Source organism: Dromiciops gliroides, chromosome 2 (assembly GCF_019393635.1).
Source record: "Dromiciops gliroides isolate mDroGli1 chromosome 2, mDroGli1.pri, whole genome shotgun sequence".
Classification (NCBI taxonomy): Eukaryota; Metazoa; Chordata; class Mammalia; order Microbiotheria; family Microbiotheriidae; genus Dromiciops; species Dromiciops gliroides.
The window spans coordinates 214,548,421-214,563,151 of record NC_057862.1 but is presented as its reverse complement, the minus strand read 5'-3'; the positions used below and the strand labels follow the sequence as shown (position 1 = coordinate 214,563,151).

Below are 14,731 nucleotides of genomic sequence, written 5' to 3'. Positions count from 1 at the left end.
CCGAAGAAGTCAAAATATCATTATTTGGATATGGCATGATAATGTATATGGAGAATTTAATTTCTTCTATTAAAAAAAAAGAATAGACTTAAACCAAGTTTCAGAATATAAAGTTAATTCACACAATCATTAACATTCCTAAGTAATAGCAGAATAAGATATTTTTAAAAAAGAAGCTGATTTCATAGTAACTCCAGAAACTATGAAAATTATAATGACCAAAATAAAAGAGAATCTAAATAACTGAATGTTCAAGAATGGGTCGGAGTAATATAGTAAGAAGGACAATTAATATATATGTATATAATTTAATGCCAATGAAAATACCAAGGGGTTTCATTTTAGAATGAGAAAAAAAAATCATAATGAAGTTTATATGAAAAAACTGGGTAAAAATACCTAGTGGCATATTAGGAAGAAAAGGTGATGTAAGTAGTTTTATCCTTTTAAACTTTAAAACCTCTTACAAGTGGCAGTCAGCAAACCTATCTGATGCTGGGGGAAACAAAGAGATGTAGATGAATGAATGATGTCCCAGACATCAAACCAAATGTAGAAAAAATTGATTAATGTTTGATAAATCCATTGAAAATAAAAACTAGAGGAAGAAGGATTCATTATTTCACAAAGGCACTTGAGAAAATTGATGGGCAGGAAAGGGAATTAGACCCACATCTTGCACAATAAACCTGAATGAATTCTAGCTGATGAGAGTCTTAAAATCTATCATTTTTTCCAAAAATGGAATTATGTGCTTGCCTCAGTTGTCAATGGGAAATGACTTGTTTTTCAATTCAACAAATAGAAGAAATTTATTAAGCATGCAGTAGATGAAAATTTTTTCAAAAATCTGTACAACATAAACAGCATAATTAAGATAAAAAATAACAGATTGGGGAAAAATTCAAGGCATGTATGATAGATAAAAATTAGACATCTAAAACATTTAAAGGATTATTAAAAGTTGCAGTGGTGGGGCAGCTCGGTGACGCAGTGGATAGAGCACCAGCCCTGGAGTCAGGAGGACCTGAGTTCAAATTCGGCCTCAGACACTTACCAGCTGTGTGACCCTGGGCAAGTCACTTAACCCCAATGGCCTCACTTAAAAAAAAAAAAAAGTTGCAGTGGTGGGGCAGCTAGGTGGCGCAGTGGATAAAGCACCAGCCCTGGGTTCAGGAGGACCTGAGTTCAAATCTGGCCTCAGACCCTTGACACTTACTAGCTGTGTGACCCTGGGCAAGTCACTTATCCCTCATTGCCCTGAAAAAAAAAAGTTGCAGTGGTAATTCCAATTCTACAATAGATAATAGTCAAAGAATAAGAACAAATTTTTTAAAGAATATATGGAGGCAGCTAGGTGGCACAGTGGATAGAGCATCGGCCCTAGAGTCAGGAGCACCTGAGTTCAAATCTGGCCTCAGACACTTAACGCTTACTAGCTGTGTGACCCTGGGCAAGTCACTTAACCCCAATTGCCCCACTTAAAAAAAAAAGAATATATGAATTGATAATAATTACTATAAATCTGTAACTTCCATAATAAACACAAAATAATAATAATAGCTATAATTTATGTAGTGCTTTAAGGTTTGAAAAGTGATTTAACTATATTTGATATAATATATATTGAAAACAACTTTGAAGAACCACTTGACACCCATAAAATTGTCAAAAATAAATAAAATTGTATCCTTTTCTAAATTAAATTTTTTAAAAAGCACCTACCCACTTTCCCTTTCACCACTCCTTAGCACACACTCTCCCCCCTCTGAAAAATAGAACCTCTCCAACACATAAACATGGTCAAACAGAACATTGACCATGTCCAGAAATGTATATCTCACTCTGGATCAGAGAGCCCGTTACCTTTCTATCAGGAGATGGGCAGCATTTCAAAATCCTTGGTCCTCTAGAATCTTGGTTCATCATTATGTTAAATAGAGGTCTTAAGTCTTTCAAAATTGTTCATTTTGACAATGTTGTTGTTAAAGTAAAAATTGTTTTCCTGGTTCTGCTTACTTCACTCTGCATCAATTCAAAGTGAGGTGCAAGTGATCCCTATTCCTCCCATCCTTCCTTGTTTGTAGAATTCTACTTGTGCTCTCCCCAGGGAGAGTGCCATGTAATCTGGGAGCTCATTTGGGATTAGAGAAGTTTCTCTCTGAGAGGATCAGTTCAGTTTTCCCTTTTCCTTTTTTGTTTTTGTTAGTAGTCTCTTGTTTTCATTCCAACTTTCTATTTTTTACTTTTTTTCCTTTTCTTTTTTTTGGCAGGGCAATGAGGGTTAAGTGACTTGCCCAGGGTCACACAGCTAGTAAGTGTCAAGTGTCTGAGGCCAGATTTGAACTCAGGTACTCCTGAATTCTCTGCACCACCTAGCTGCCCCCTATTTTTTTACTCTTTTTGCTTGGAGTGGGACAGGTATTTATAAGTGCTTGGAAAGCAGTAATCTATGAAAAATTCATAAAATGTTGTCTGTTTCTTGAATTTGCATACAAATTTGAAATTTGTATTTAGGGTTGATTTTAATCTCCAGGCTCTCAAGAGTAATAGGCCTGGTACCTCCTTAAAGAATGTTAAGTTTGGGACTATATGGGGAACTCGGTTAAATGGAGTGTTGGGACTCTACTTGACATTTAAGAGACCATTAAGAACTGTGGTTCTTTTGAGACTTTTTAATGCAGAGGCTAAGGTAGGCACTTGGCTCTAACCAAATTTTTAGCAGTTTTCAAAGGTAGAATGTAAACTCTTTGAGGGAAGGGATAGCTTTTTTTGTATTTGTTTTTTGGTGAGGCAATTGGGGTTAAGTGACTTGCCTAGGGTCACACAGCTAGTAAGTGTTAATGTCTGAGGCCAGATTTGAACTCAGGTCCTCCTGAATCCAGGGCTGGTGCTCTATCCACTGCGCCACCTAGCTGCCCCTAAGGTAGGCACTTGAAAGGACAATACTTGAACTACCTCATGACCCCAGAGAATGCCCAATGAGGAAACTCCTTCTACCAGTGTAGGTTGACACCTCCTTTACAAATCAGAAACTTATCTGGAACATTGAGGGGAAGTGATCTGCCCAGGGTCACATAGCTAGCATGTGTCATAGACAGGGCTTGAACCCAAGACTCAGAGACATATTTTGAATTCATTACCCCATGCTGCTTCTCTGAGACTGGGCATGGGGGTGAGGATAGGTTTAGGTTTAGGAGAGGTTGGACTCCTCCAAGGATGAGGCAGGCCATCCTTACCTGTCCTTGTTCAGTATTTCTTTCCCTGATACTATCACATAAGATAAATCCCATATCATTTTTCTCTACCTTATTTGCCTACCCACTAAGCCCCTCAAACTATAAAACCTGTGCTCCATCCCTTAGGAAGCTGTGGAACAACTAACACCTGCCTTGGTCAGATTGACATGACCATAGCGGCTGCCATCTTTGTGGCCAAATGCTGGGGCTGAAGCATAGGCAAACTCAGTCCATCTCGGGCCAGGTATACCTCAAGACATTCTTTGGGCTTCAGACTAGGGTTCTATGGATAGTTTTGTTGGCTACTTGTTTGGAGTAAGGTTTCTGAAAGAAGGCTAGAAGAGGCTCCGCTCTCAGAGAAGGAGCTTCATATATTGTCATTTTCTACATCTTAAATTAAGAGGACAACCAGTGGCCACCAGAGGGAGCCAAGTACATTCAATACATTTGACAAACTCCACAAAGAATTTATAATATTAGACCTGGGAAGGATCTTATAGACCAAAATTTCTTAAACCGTGGGTTGTGACCCTATATGGGGCCACATAACTGAATGTGAAGGTTGTGAAAAATTTGGCAACAGTAAAAAGTTACATATACATATCTATTTTATATATACACCCAGGGTCACATAAAAATTTCTCTGGTAAAAAAGGGGTTACAAGGGGAAAAAGTTTTAGAAGCTCTATTATAGACCATGTGAACTTAAAAAAATTTTTTTTATTAATATATTTCAATATAATTGGTTTCCTTTGTAACTTTATTTTGTTTTATGTACTTAAAACATTTTGGAAAGGGGTCTGTGGGTTTCATCAGACTACCATGCCACAAAAAAGGTTAAGAACACCCAATCTAGTCTAACCCTTTCATTTTACAGATGAAGAAACTGAGACTGGTTGGAGGGGAGGAATTAAATGCAGTTATTATGTCTTTATTGCAGCAGTAGTATAGGCACATGATTTAGAATCAGTATCTGTTGGACAGAAAAATAAGACTCCTGAATTTGGAGTCAGACAGCCTGGATTTAAATCCTAGTTTACTATGTGTGTTACCTTAGCCAGGAGTGTGCTGGAGCCAGCTCTAACCAGCAGAGCTGATTTGTACATTTTCAGTGTGAAGATTTACACTTCTGAAATCCTCTAAGTTACAAATTGGGCTTGATTTAATTGTATTATTGATTGACTTAAGTGATGGATAAAACATTAATAGTTCAGATTAAACTGAAAAACGTGTATTGCATACATTTCTTTTTGCCCAGAGGACTGGTTATTAAACACTTACCAGCACACTTCTGCCTTAGGCTTTCTCTAGTCCTCAGTTTCTTTATCTTTAAAGTGAGAGGTTTGAACTAGATCCCTTCTAGCTTTCAACCTCATCCCTAAGGTAGCATGTCTAGATTTGTAGTCAAAAGACTTGCATTTGTATCACAGTTTTACCGTCTCTGACCTCAGATGAATAGCCCTCTTTGGGCTTCAGTTTTACCATCTGTATATAAGATACATATGTGCTATTGTGGCCTAAATATAAAAAAAGGCTGGATCGGGGCAGCTAGGTGGCGCAGTGATAGAGCACTGGCCCTGGAATCAGGAGAACCTGGGTTCAAATCCGGCCTCAGACACATAACACTTACTAGCTGTGTGACTCTGGGCAAGTCACTTAACCCCAACTGCCTCAACAAAAAGAGAAAAAGAAAAAAAAAAGGCTGGATCACATGTAGGCTGCATAAATGTCTGATCTGGGACCTAGCCACCCTCACCCCACATAGACTCTTATTTCTGCCTTTGAGAAGAGCAGGAGGGGAACTGTGGCTGAACTCTGGCTGCTTCCCTTATCTCCAAGAGGAATATCAATATCAAACCAGAATTACATCTTTCTACCACACACCAAATATCTCTAAATCTAGGGGTACAGCAGGCTCAGAATAAAAGGAGGCATGTGCTGTCAGTAGTCTCTAGAGTTGTAAATACCGGAAGGCATTTATGAAGACCATGTTGGGGAGGGGGACAGCTTCCCCAACCTGTCAGTGGTTCTGAGGGTCCTTGCAGCCATTTAAAAGCTCCCCCTTCCTTCTTTTATAGTTTTTGGGGGTTTTTTTGGTGAGGCAATTGGGTTTAAGTGACTTGCCCAGAGTCACAAAGCTAGTAAGTGTTAAATGTCTGAGGTCATATTTGAACTCAGGTCCTCTTGAATCCAGGGCCGGTGCTCTATCCACTGTGCCACCTAACTGCCCCCCCCCCCCTTCTTAAAACCTCTTCTCTTGAAGTTCTTCTCTATTTTCAGTCTGCTGTCATCTTTCCTTCACAATCTCAGTGTCCTGGGCTCAGAGATCTCTCAGTCAATCGGAAGTCAGGTCCCCTTTATTACTTATAAAATGAAGTGGTTGGATTTAGACGATCTCTAAAGGTCCTTTCTAGTTCTAAACTCTAGGATCCTGGGAGAATCGCAAGGTCATAGAGTTAATAAATATAGAGCCAAACCCAGAAACCAAGTGTCTTGTTTCCCAGGGCAGTATTTCTTTTTCACTATACTACACTGCCTGTAATGTAAAAGGGCTGGGTTTGGGGGGAGGGGGCTTGGTAGAACAAAAGTTTATCTCTCTCCAGATCATAACCCATTTACTTTGGCTTCTGTATTTTCTGATCTCAGTGGCCACTTTTAACCAGTATCCGCTTTACATATTCTACCCATTCATTCATTTATCTATCCATCCTTCAATCAATCAGTCAATCAACATGCATTTAAGGAATGAGTGAAGCTTGCCAGGGTTCATCTTGTGCGTATTTCCTAAGGTTGGATCATTCTGAAGGTAGAGAGAGGACTGAACTTCCCAGAAGTGCTAATAGATCATGGGCAGAGTGCCACTGACCATGAATCTTCTCATAGTAGATAAAGAACTGGGCTTGGATTCAAGCCCTGTACTAGGTACTTACCAGCTGTGTGACCCTAGGGCAAATGGATGAACATCTCAAGACCTCAGTTTCCTCATTTAAAAAATGAGGAAAATAATAGTACCCATCTCATAGGGTGGTTATGAGACTCAAGTAAGATGATGTATATAAAATACTTCTCAAACCTTAAAAAGCACTCTTAAATGTGTACTGTGATCATAATAATGATGGTGAGGGTGATGATGATGGAGTGTCTTGTAAAGCTCTTACAGTTAGTTGAAAGCTTGTGGTAGACTGAGCTCTCTGTGAATGAAGGACTTCCCAGTGCTAAAAGCGACAAGCTAATGCATACAGCTTTCCCAGTTAGTTCCCCGTCAGTGCAGGGGAAGGCTAACAGTGGTAAAGTCCAACCATGATGGGGTTGGGGTAGGTGTTGTTGATGGGCTCTATTTCCAGTTTGCTGTATTACCGTGAAGTGAAATCTCTTTTGCTTTTTGTTTTTTTGTGCTCTCAGTGCCAGTTGGGGCTGCAGTCTCAAGCTGGCCTTCTGCCAAATCATAGGGTGTTGTTTTTATATTTAAATATAATGTGGAGATCCCCAGAGACGACCTCTGCATATCCACAAGGAGCCTTCAATCTAGCCAAGTATATTTGTGTATGTATACACATATACAAAGTAGTTTGTACGAACAGTTGAGATATTCTCATTTACCAATACTCTTCCCGGCCTTTCTCCTTCCCCTTCCCTCTGTGTATGTGTGTGTGTGTGTGTGTGTGTGTGTGTGTGTGTGTGTGTGTTCAATAAGGGACAAAGGACCTCTCATGTTAACATTGGCTTGTATACAGTGCCGTTGGGTAGAGAACGCTGCTGCAAAGTGTTACATAAAGCTCTCTAAAGATAAACCATTTGGGTGTGGACTGCACCCCTGCTTCTCTCCCCTAGTGCAGCTAAATAACAGATGACTGGGTAGTATCATCTTGTCAGCCTGAAGCATAAAGCTTTGGAAAAATGGGCTTATAAATAAACCTGGGGAACAAAGTGATATTCTTATTGGAGGGCATCTTTAATTCTAAGGAAGAGAAGGTCCTCTGAGTTTCACATAACTTTAAATAAGCTGATACTGGAAAATGGATATTGAACATTGATGATAATAATAATAACTGGCATGTATATAGCGCTTTGAGGTTTGAAAAGGGCTCCATATTCATGATCTCACTTGAGTTTTATAACAACCTTGTGAAAAAGGCCTTATAGATATTATTATCCATATTTTACAGATGAGGACACTGAGGCTGGCAGATTAAATGACTTTTCCAGGGTAACGGAGCTAGTGTCCAGGCTGGGTTTTAAACCCAGGTCTTCCTGACTCTAAATTCCAGATTCCATCCAGTGTTTATATTTGGGTCCCAACTATGTATTCTGGTATGGGTAGAAAGAGTTTTGGCTCATCTATATACTTGCTGTATCTGAGATTCAGTTTCTTCATCTATAAAATGAGGTACTCTCTGAAATTCTGAGTTGCAGAGCAGGTGCTGACCCACTTTGGAAGAGGGCCTTCTTCACCAAGAACTCCCTACACAAATAAAATACGAAGTCTTGCCCCCAAAACCAACAAACTATGTCTCAAAGCCTGTTTCCTTATCTGTAAAGTGAGGATACTAATACATGTATGATCTACATCCTAAGTTTTTTGTGAGGAAAGTGCTGTATAAACCTTAAAGTGCTATATATAATGTTCAGCTATTATTACTATTGGTTTTGTCGTTATTCCTTGCTTTGCACGGGGAGTTGCTTTACCCTTGCAATTTTTTCCCCATATGGATGGCAGTTTCACTAGGAGACGATTTAAATTCAGGGGATACAATCCTGGCAATTTAGTGCCAGTCTTAGGAGGATGGGATTCCAGCTGTGAATGACTTCAACTCATCAGCACCATTGTCCTTCCTTTCAATATTGTCCTTGGATATTTATGCCAAAAATAATTTCTCCAAAGCAAAGAAAAATAATACTCATATACATACAAGCAATTAGCTCTTTTTTTCCCCTTTCTTTTAAAAATATTTGTAAGACACATCTCTTGTAATTCTAGGAAACCGAGGAATAAACCATCTGTTCAACAAGGACGAACTACTGAAGGCTTCTCTGTCCCTGTCCCATGCTCATTCAGTGCTCATCACCACTGGGTTCCCTACTCATTTTAAATATGACCCACCTGAAGAGACCGATGGCCCCCCGGGAGCCATTGCAATTGCTGCCATTTTGCGAGCTTTAGGAAAGGAAGTTGCCATGGTTGTTGATGAGAGAGCCATGACCTTGCACAGAAACATTATTGAAGACTCAGTCAATCAAGGTGAGTTGAACCAAATGAGAAGTATGTGGGCATGGATTAGATGCATTTTCTCTAGGGTATTATGACCTTGTTATGGGAGAGGCCTGAATTCAATTTTTTTGGGGTTGGGGCAGTGAGGGTTAAGTGACTTGCCCAGGGTCACATAGCTAGTAAGTGTCAAGTGTCTGAGGTCAGATTTGAACTCAGATCCTCCTGAATCCAGGGCTGGTGCTCTATCTACTGTACCACCTAGCTGCCCCCTGAATTCAATTTTATTCAAAACCACAAGCACTTATAAAGTAGCTAGTAATTTCTAGATCAAAGGCATGTGTATCCCTGTCTCTCAACTCTGCCCTTTTTGTGGGGTGCTGTTCAGTCATGTCCAACTTTTCTTGACCCTGTGGAACAGCAAGCCAATGCCATTCATGGGGTTTTCATGGCAAAGATACTGGAGAGGCTTGACATTTTCTTTTCCAGTTCATTTTACAGATGGGGAAACTGAGGTAAACAAGGTTAAGTGATTTGCCCAAGGTCATAGCACACAGGTAAGTGTCTAAGGCTGAACTTGAACTTAGGTCTTCCTGACTCCAGGCCCAGCATTCTATCCACTGAGCCATTGAGCTGCCTCTTTTGTGGGTAGAATCAGAGCAAGAATGATCGTTGACTTATTAAAGCATCTAGAAATAGGTAAATATGTTGTGATGTCCACTTGAGGTCACTACCCAACTTTACATCATTACCTCCTGATTCTCAGTGGTGTTCAGGGGAGGAAGAAAGGCATTCTAACCTGTTTCCCACAGCGTGCTCCTTTAGCCCTTCTCCCCCAACAAATTAAACTCTCAAAGAAGCTTTTTTTGCTTTTACTCTTATAATTTTAAGAGGGCCTTAGTCCCAGAAAGTCATTGGTTTAAAATCACAGAGACTCTAGAGAGGCAGCATAGACCACAGAACATAGGAACACAGAGCTGGAAGGAACTTAAGAGGCCGTTGAGTCCAACCTTTTCATTTTACAGTTGAGGAAACTGAGGCGGCATTTGAACTGAGATCTTCCTGGCTTCAAGTCCTGCACTCTGTGCAATGTACCACATAGCTGTTTATGCTAGTTGGACCACTGACCCAATGTCAAGGCCAATCACTTCTCCACTTTGGGCCTCAGTTTCCTTCTCTGTAAAAGCATTTGATCTTAATGGTCTCTTCCATATTTGAAGTATGATGACTATACATCCTATTAGGCTTGTAGTTTTAGGAAGGCTATTAGAAAGTAAACACAGACTGATTTTGACTTCAGTTTCTACAGCTGTCTTGATTGATTTTTTTGCTGACCAAGTTCCTAGAGTCACCTTGAATCTCTGTACTCAATTTCCTGAAATCTCAAGCTGTGAACTTCCACTGTACATAAATCCTGAACCCCATCTGGCCCCGCCTGTGACTCGAATGGATGATTTGATACAGTAGGTTTTGGAAAGCTTTCGTTAAATTTGGAAGAAAAAAGATAAAGACCTTTAGGTCTTTCAGTGGAAATTATTTCAACCCTACTTGTGACTTGAATGTAAATAACTTTCAGTTATGTGGGGGAAACCTAAGATTGTGAGATAGTTCTTAGCAGAAATTTCATCTGGATGACAATGGGGATAGTCCCCCACTTATTATGATGCTCAGATATCACTCATGATAAATTTATGGTTGGTAATATAATCTGGATCCTCCTCACTGCTCTGTAATTCTACTCTATTCTTATTGACTCTGTCACTCATTTCCCAGACTTTCTCTTCTCATTTTCTGCAGCACTGCTTCACCCTCAAGCTTAATGGTATAACCTCCTTAACTGATAAAATTGAGGCCATCCTACAAGAACCCCCTCAACATTTCTCAGGATCACCATCTATCCTCCCTGTCTCAGAGGAGGCCTACTCCTTTCTGTGGTTACCTGTACCCTTGATCCATCATCCCCTTCTGCCTTCTTGAGGACCTTGTAAGCATCTCCTCACTTGCATTTATCTTCTTTTTCTCCTTTTTCATTGCTTACTTCCTCTCCTGGGCTTAGCCTACCTCAGGTTAGCTCACACAAGTGTGAAATTAGAATGCCATGAAACACTCATGGGCCATAATATTCAATAAGAATAAATTTACTTACAATAAAATGTTTAAAAGTGTACAATTACTAATTAAATGGATGATGGTTGCCTGTGCCTTTACATTTGCCTAAGCAGTGTTAGGTTGGAAAGACATTCATAGGGCTGTGAGAATTCCATCAGACCACCACGTGCCAACTCTTCATGAAGAAGCCATGTCAATGGTCCCTTAGACCAACCAAATCCCAAGGATGGCCTACATGGCCCCAGATAGAAAAACCAGCCCAACCTATGTAAAAGAGATGCTGCCAATACCCCTCCTACCATACTCTCCACCTGTCCTTAAATATGCTACGGTCAGCCTTCCCTTGACTCTTAACCATCCAGGTAGCATTCCATCTCTCTCCTCCCTTTCATTGCTAAACTTCTTGAAAAACCTGCATATACCTGATGCCTTCACTTTCATTATTACTAAAAATGTGTTAGAAATTGCTTGGGTCAGAGGGCTTTTCTGCTCAGTAAGAGGAATTCTGTTGAATGAAATTTTTGTCTAGGCAAGAATGTTCATATATTAATAAATTATGTCTCTGGCAGATTGTCATTAAAAGGCAGCTAGGTGGGGCAGCTAGGTGGCGCAGTGGATAGAGCACCAGCCCTGGAGTCAGGAGTACCTGAGTTCAAATCCGGCCTCAGACACTTAACACTTACTAGCTGTGTGACCCTGGGCAAATCACTTAACCCCAATTGCCTCACTTAAAAAAAAAAAAGGCAGCTAGGTAACTTAGTGACTAGAATGACAAAGACTGAATCCTTCCTCCAAAATATTTATTAGCTGTGTAATGCTGGACAAGTAACTTAACATCCTTCAGTCTCTGTTTCCTCATCTCTAAAATAAGTTTAATCATAGTATCTAGCTCACGGGGTTGTTGTGGGGATCAAATGAGATAAGATATGAAAAATACTTTCCAAACCTGAAAGCGCTATAAATGATAGTTATTAAAAACAGACCATAAATTGTTTTTCTCCCCTTTGGGTAGATGACTTGCTTAGAGACCAAAAGGTCTGGGAATGCTTGGGCCTGGGAAAAGCTGTAGGGACCCACTGCATATGGTAGTTGATGATTAAATACATTTAGTCTTTTCCTGCTTTTCTATGATTAAGTGTAAAAAACTATATACAGTTAAACTATGATTATATGATCAATTTCATTACGAATACTTTTGTGTTTAAAGTCCTAAAACACAGCAGTGAAGCAAAACTAGCAGAGTTTCCCAGGGGGTGTGGACACCACAAGCCATAAGAGTCAACTGCATAAATCCACACTTACCATACTTTGAGACTCACCAGATGAGTATGGCTACCCACAAAAGGGGCAGAGCTGGGAAACAGAGGTAGCCAGCTCTCTGAAGACCAGAGAGAACATGATGTTACCTCCAAGTACCCTCTGGTTTGGGCTGGAGCACCAGTACTTGGCCCATACCACTGAAGAGGGGCAGGCATTTGGCCAATATCACTCCCTGGTAATTAAATAAGGAAGATTAATTTGACAGCAGAGTAAAGGATGGTTTGGAGGAGGGATGGGAAGGCCCATTAGGAAATTATTGCAATAGCACAAGAGGGTAGTAATAAGGGCCTCTTTTAGGGTAGGAGCAGGGGGAGGAGAAAATAGAGAGGAAGAAGAGGTGCCAGAGATATCAGGGAGGTAAAGTTGACAGGACTTGGTAACTGGCTGGATGTGACAAGAGGGAAAAGGGAACATCAAAAATAACATGAAAATTTTGAAGCCTGGGTGAATGGCAGTGATAATGGGAAAGTCAGAATTAGAAGAATTAGAAGCAGGTTGAGAGGGCAAGATGGTAACTTTGATTTGGCACATGCTCAGTTTGAGGTTTCAGTGAGGCATTCAGCTGCAGACTGAGGTCATTGAAGGTATGGGAGTATGAACGAATACAAAAGTATTCGTAATGAAATTGATCATATAATCATAGTTTAACTGTATATAGGTACTCCTGACTCCAGGGCTGGTGCTCTATCCACTGCGCCACCTAGCTGCCCCACCTAGCTGTCTTTTAATGACAATCTGCCAGAGACATAATTTATTAATATATGAACATTCTTGCCTAGACAAAAATTTCATTCAACAGAATTCCTCTTACTGAGCAGAAAAGCCCTCTGACCCAAGCAATTTCTAACACATTTTTAGTAATAATGAAACACGAGATGAAGAAATTCAAGAGCAATGAAAAAAAAAAGAGTATATAGGTTTCAGTTAGAGTCTTTGAATTATTCACCAAAATGAACGACAATAATAATAATAATAATGTTGGTACTCATCCTTGTGGGGAAGTTCTATCTTCTCAAAAAACTAAGAATTTACTCTCTTAATCTGGCCAAAGGCATACCTCACTCTTTTTTTTTTTTTTTTGGTGAGGCAATTGGGGTTAAGTGACTTGCCCAGGGTCACACAGCTAGTAAGTGTTAAGTGTCTGAGGTTGGATTTGAACTCAGGTCCTCCTGAATCCAGGGCTGGTGCTTTATCCACTGCGCCACCTAGCTGCCCCCATACCTCACTCTTGAGTTGGTCTATGACAAATAAGGGAAATTTCCTTCAATTGATCTACTCACCAGTTCTGAATTTGGGGGTGGTAGTGAGGTAGATTAAGTATATTTCCTGTTTTCATTAGGTCTTTAATTCAAGAGAGGCTAGGAAAAAAAATACCAGACCATGGAGATTCTTGCAACATAAATTCTTTTTTTCAAACTTTTTTTCAATTAACAAGAATTTATTTTCTCTCCTTTCTCCCTCAATTTTTTCATTTACTTATTTTTTAACCTTAGTTTTAAAAAAAAAATTGAGCTCCAAATTCTCTCCCTTCCTCCTGCTACTCTCCTACCCATTCAGAAGGCAAGAAATATATCAATTATACATGTGAAATAATGTAAAACAGGGGCAGCTAGGTGGTGCAGTAGATAGAGCACTGGCCCTGGAGTCAGGAGGACCTGAGTTCAAATCCGGCCTCACACACTTGACACTTACTAGCTGTGTGACCCTGGGCAAGTCACTTAACCCCTATTGCCTCACAAAAAAAAGAAAAGAAATCATGTAAAACAGATTTCTAGATTGGCTGTGTTGAAAAAATACAACAAGAAGGAAGAAACATAAAGTGGGAAAAGTAAGCTTCAATCTGCATTCAGAGTTCATCAGTTATCTCTCTGGAGGTAGATGGCATTTTTCATCATGAGTCCTTTGGAATTGTCTTGGATCACTGTATCTATCAGAGTAATAGTTTTTCACAGCTAATCATCCTTACAATATTGTTGTTACTATGTACAATGTTCTCCTTGTTCTTCTCATTTCCCTTTGCATCAATTCATGTCTTCCCAGATTTTTCTGAAGCTACCTACTTCATTATTTCTTTTTTTGTAAATTTTTTTATTTTTTTTAGTGAGGCAACTGGGGTTAAGTGACTTGCCCAGAGTCACACAGCTAGTAAGTGTTAAGTGTTTGAGGCCAGATTTGAACTCAGGTCTTCCTGAATCCAGGGCCAGTGCTCTATCCAATGTGCCACCTAGCTGCCCCCTACTTCATTATTTCTTATAGCACTTTTGTATTCCATTCCAATCATATACCACAACTTGTTTAGCCATTCCCCAATTGATGGACATCCTTTCAGTTTCTAATTCTTTGCCACTACAAAAAGAGCAGCTATAAATATTTTTGTAGATGTGGGTCCTTTTCCCTTTTTAATAATCTCTTTCAGATACAGACCTAATAGTGGTATTCCTAGATCAAAGGGTATACATAGTTTTATAGCTCTTTGGGCATTGTTCCAAATTGTTTTCCAAAATGGTTGGACCAGTTCATAACTCTGCAAACCAGGGAATTAGTATATCTATTTTTCTACATCCCCTCCAGCATTTATCATTTTCATTTTCTGTTATGTTAGCCATTCTGACAGGTATGAGAATTAAGGTATTGCAGAGTTGTTCTAATTTGTATTCCTCTAATCAATAGTGATTTAGAGAATTTTTCATGTGACTATTGATAGCTTTGATTTCTTCTTCTGGGAACTGCATGTTCGTGTTCTTGGACCATTTATCAATTGAGAAATGACTCTTATTTTTATAAATCTGATTCCGTTCTCTATATATTTGAGAAATGAGGCTGTAAAATTGCTGTAAATTTTTTTCTCTGTTTCTTT

The 14,731-nt window shown here is 39.6% G+C and overlaps 1 protein-coding gene across 2 annotated transcripts in view; it reads left to right on the top strand.

Moving 5' to 3' along the window:
• The window catches only part of DGLUCY (D-glutamate cyclase), a 132,296-nt gene that overhangs the window by 76,279 nt on the left and 41,286 nt on the right, over nt 1-14,731 (top strand). For both annotated transcript variants that reach the window (XM_043988705.1, XM_043988706.1), the window contains exon 8: nt 8,218-8,478. In XM_043988705.1, coding sequence (XP_043844640.1) covers nt 8,218-8,478 — 261 coding nt within the window. The remainder of the gene's footprint in view (nt 1-8,217; nt 8,479-14,731) is intronic.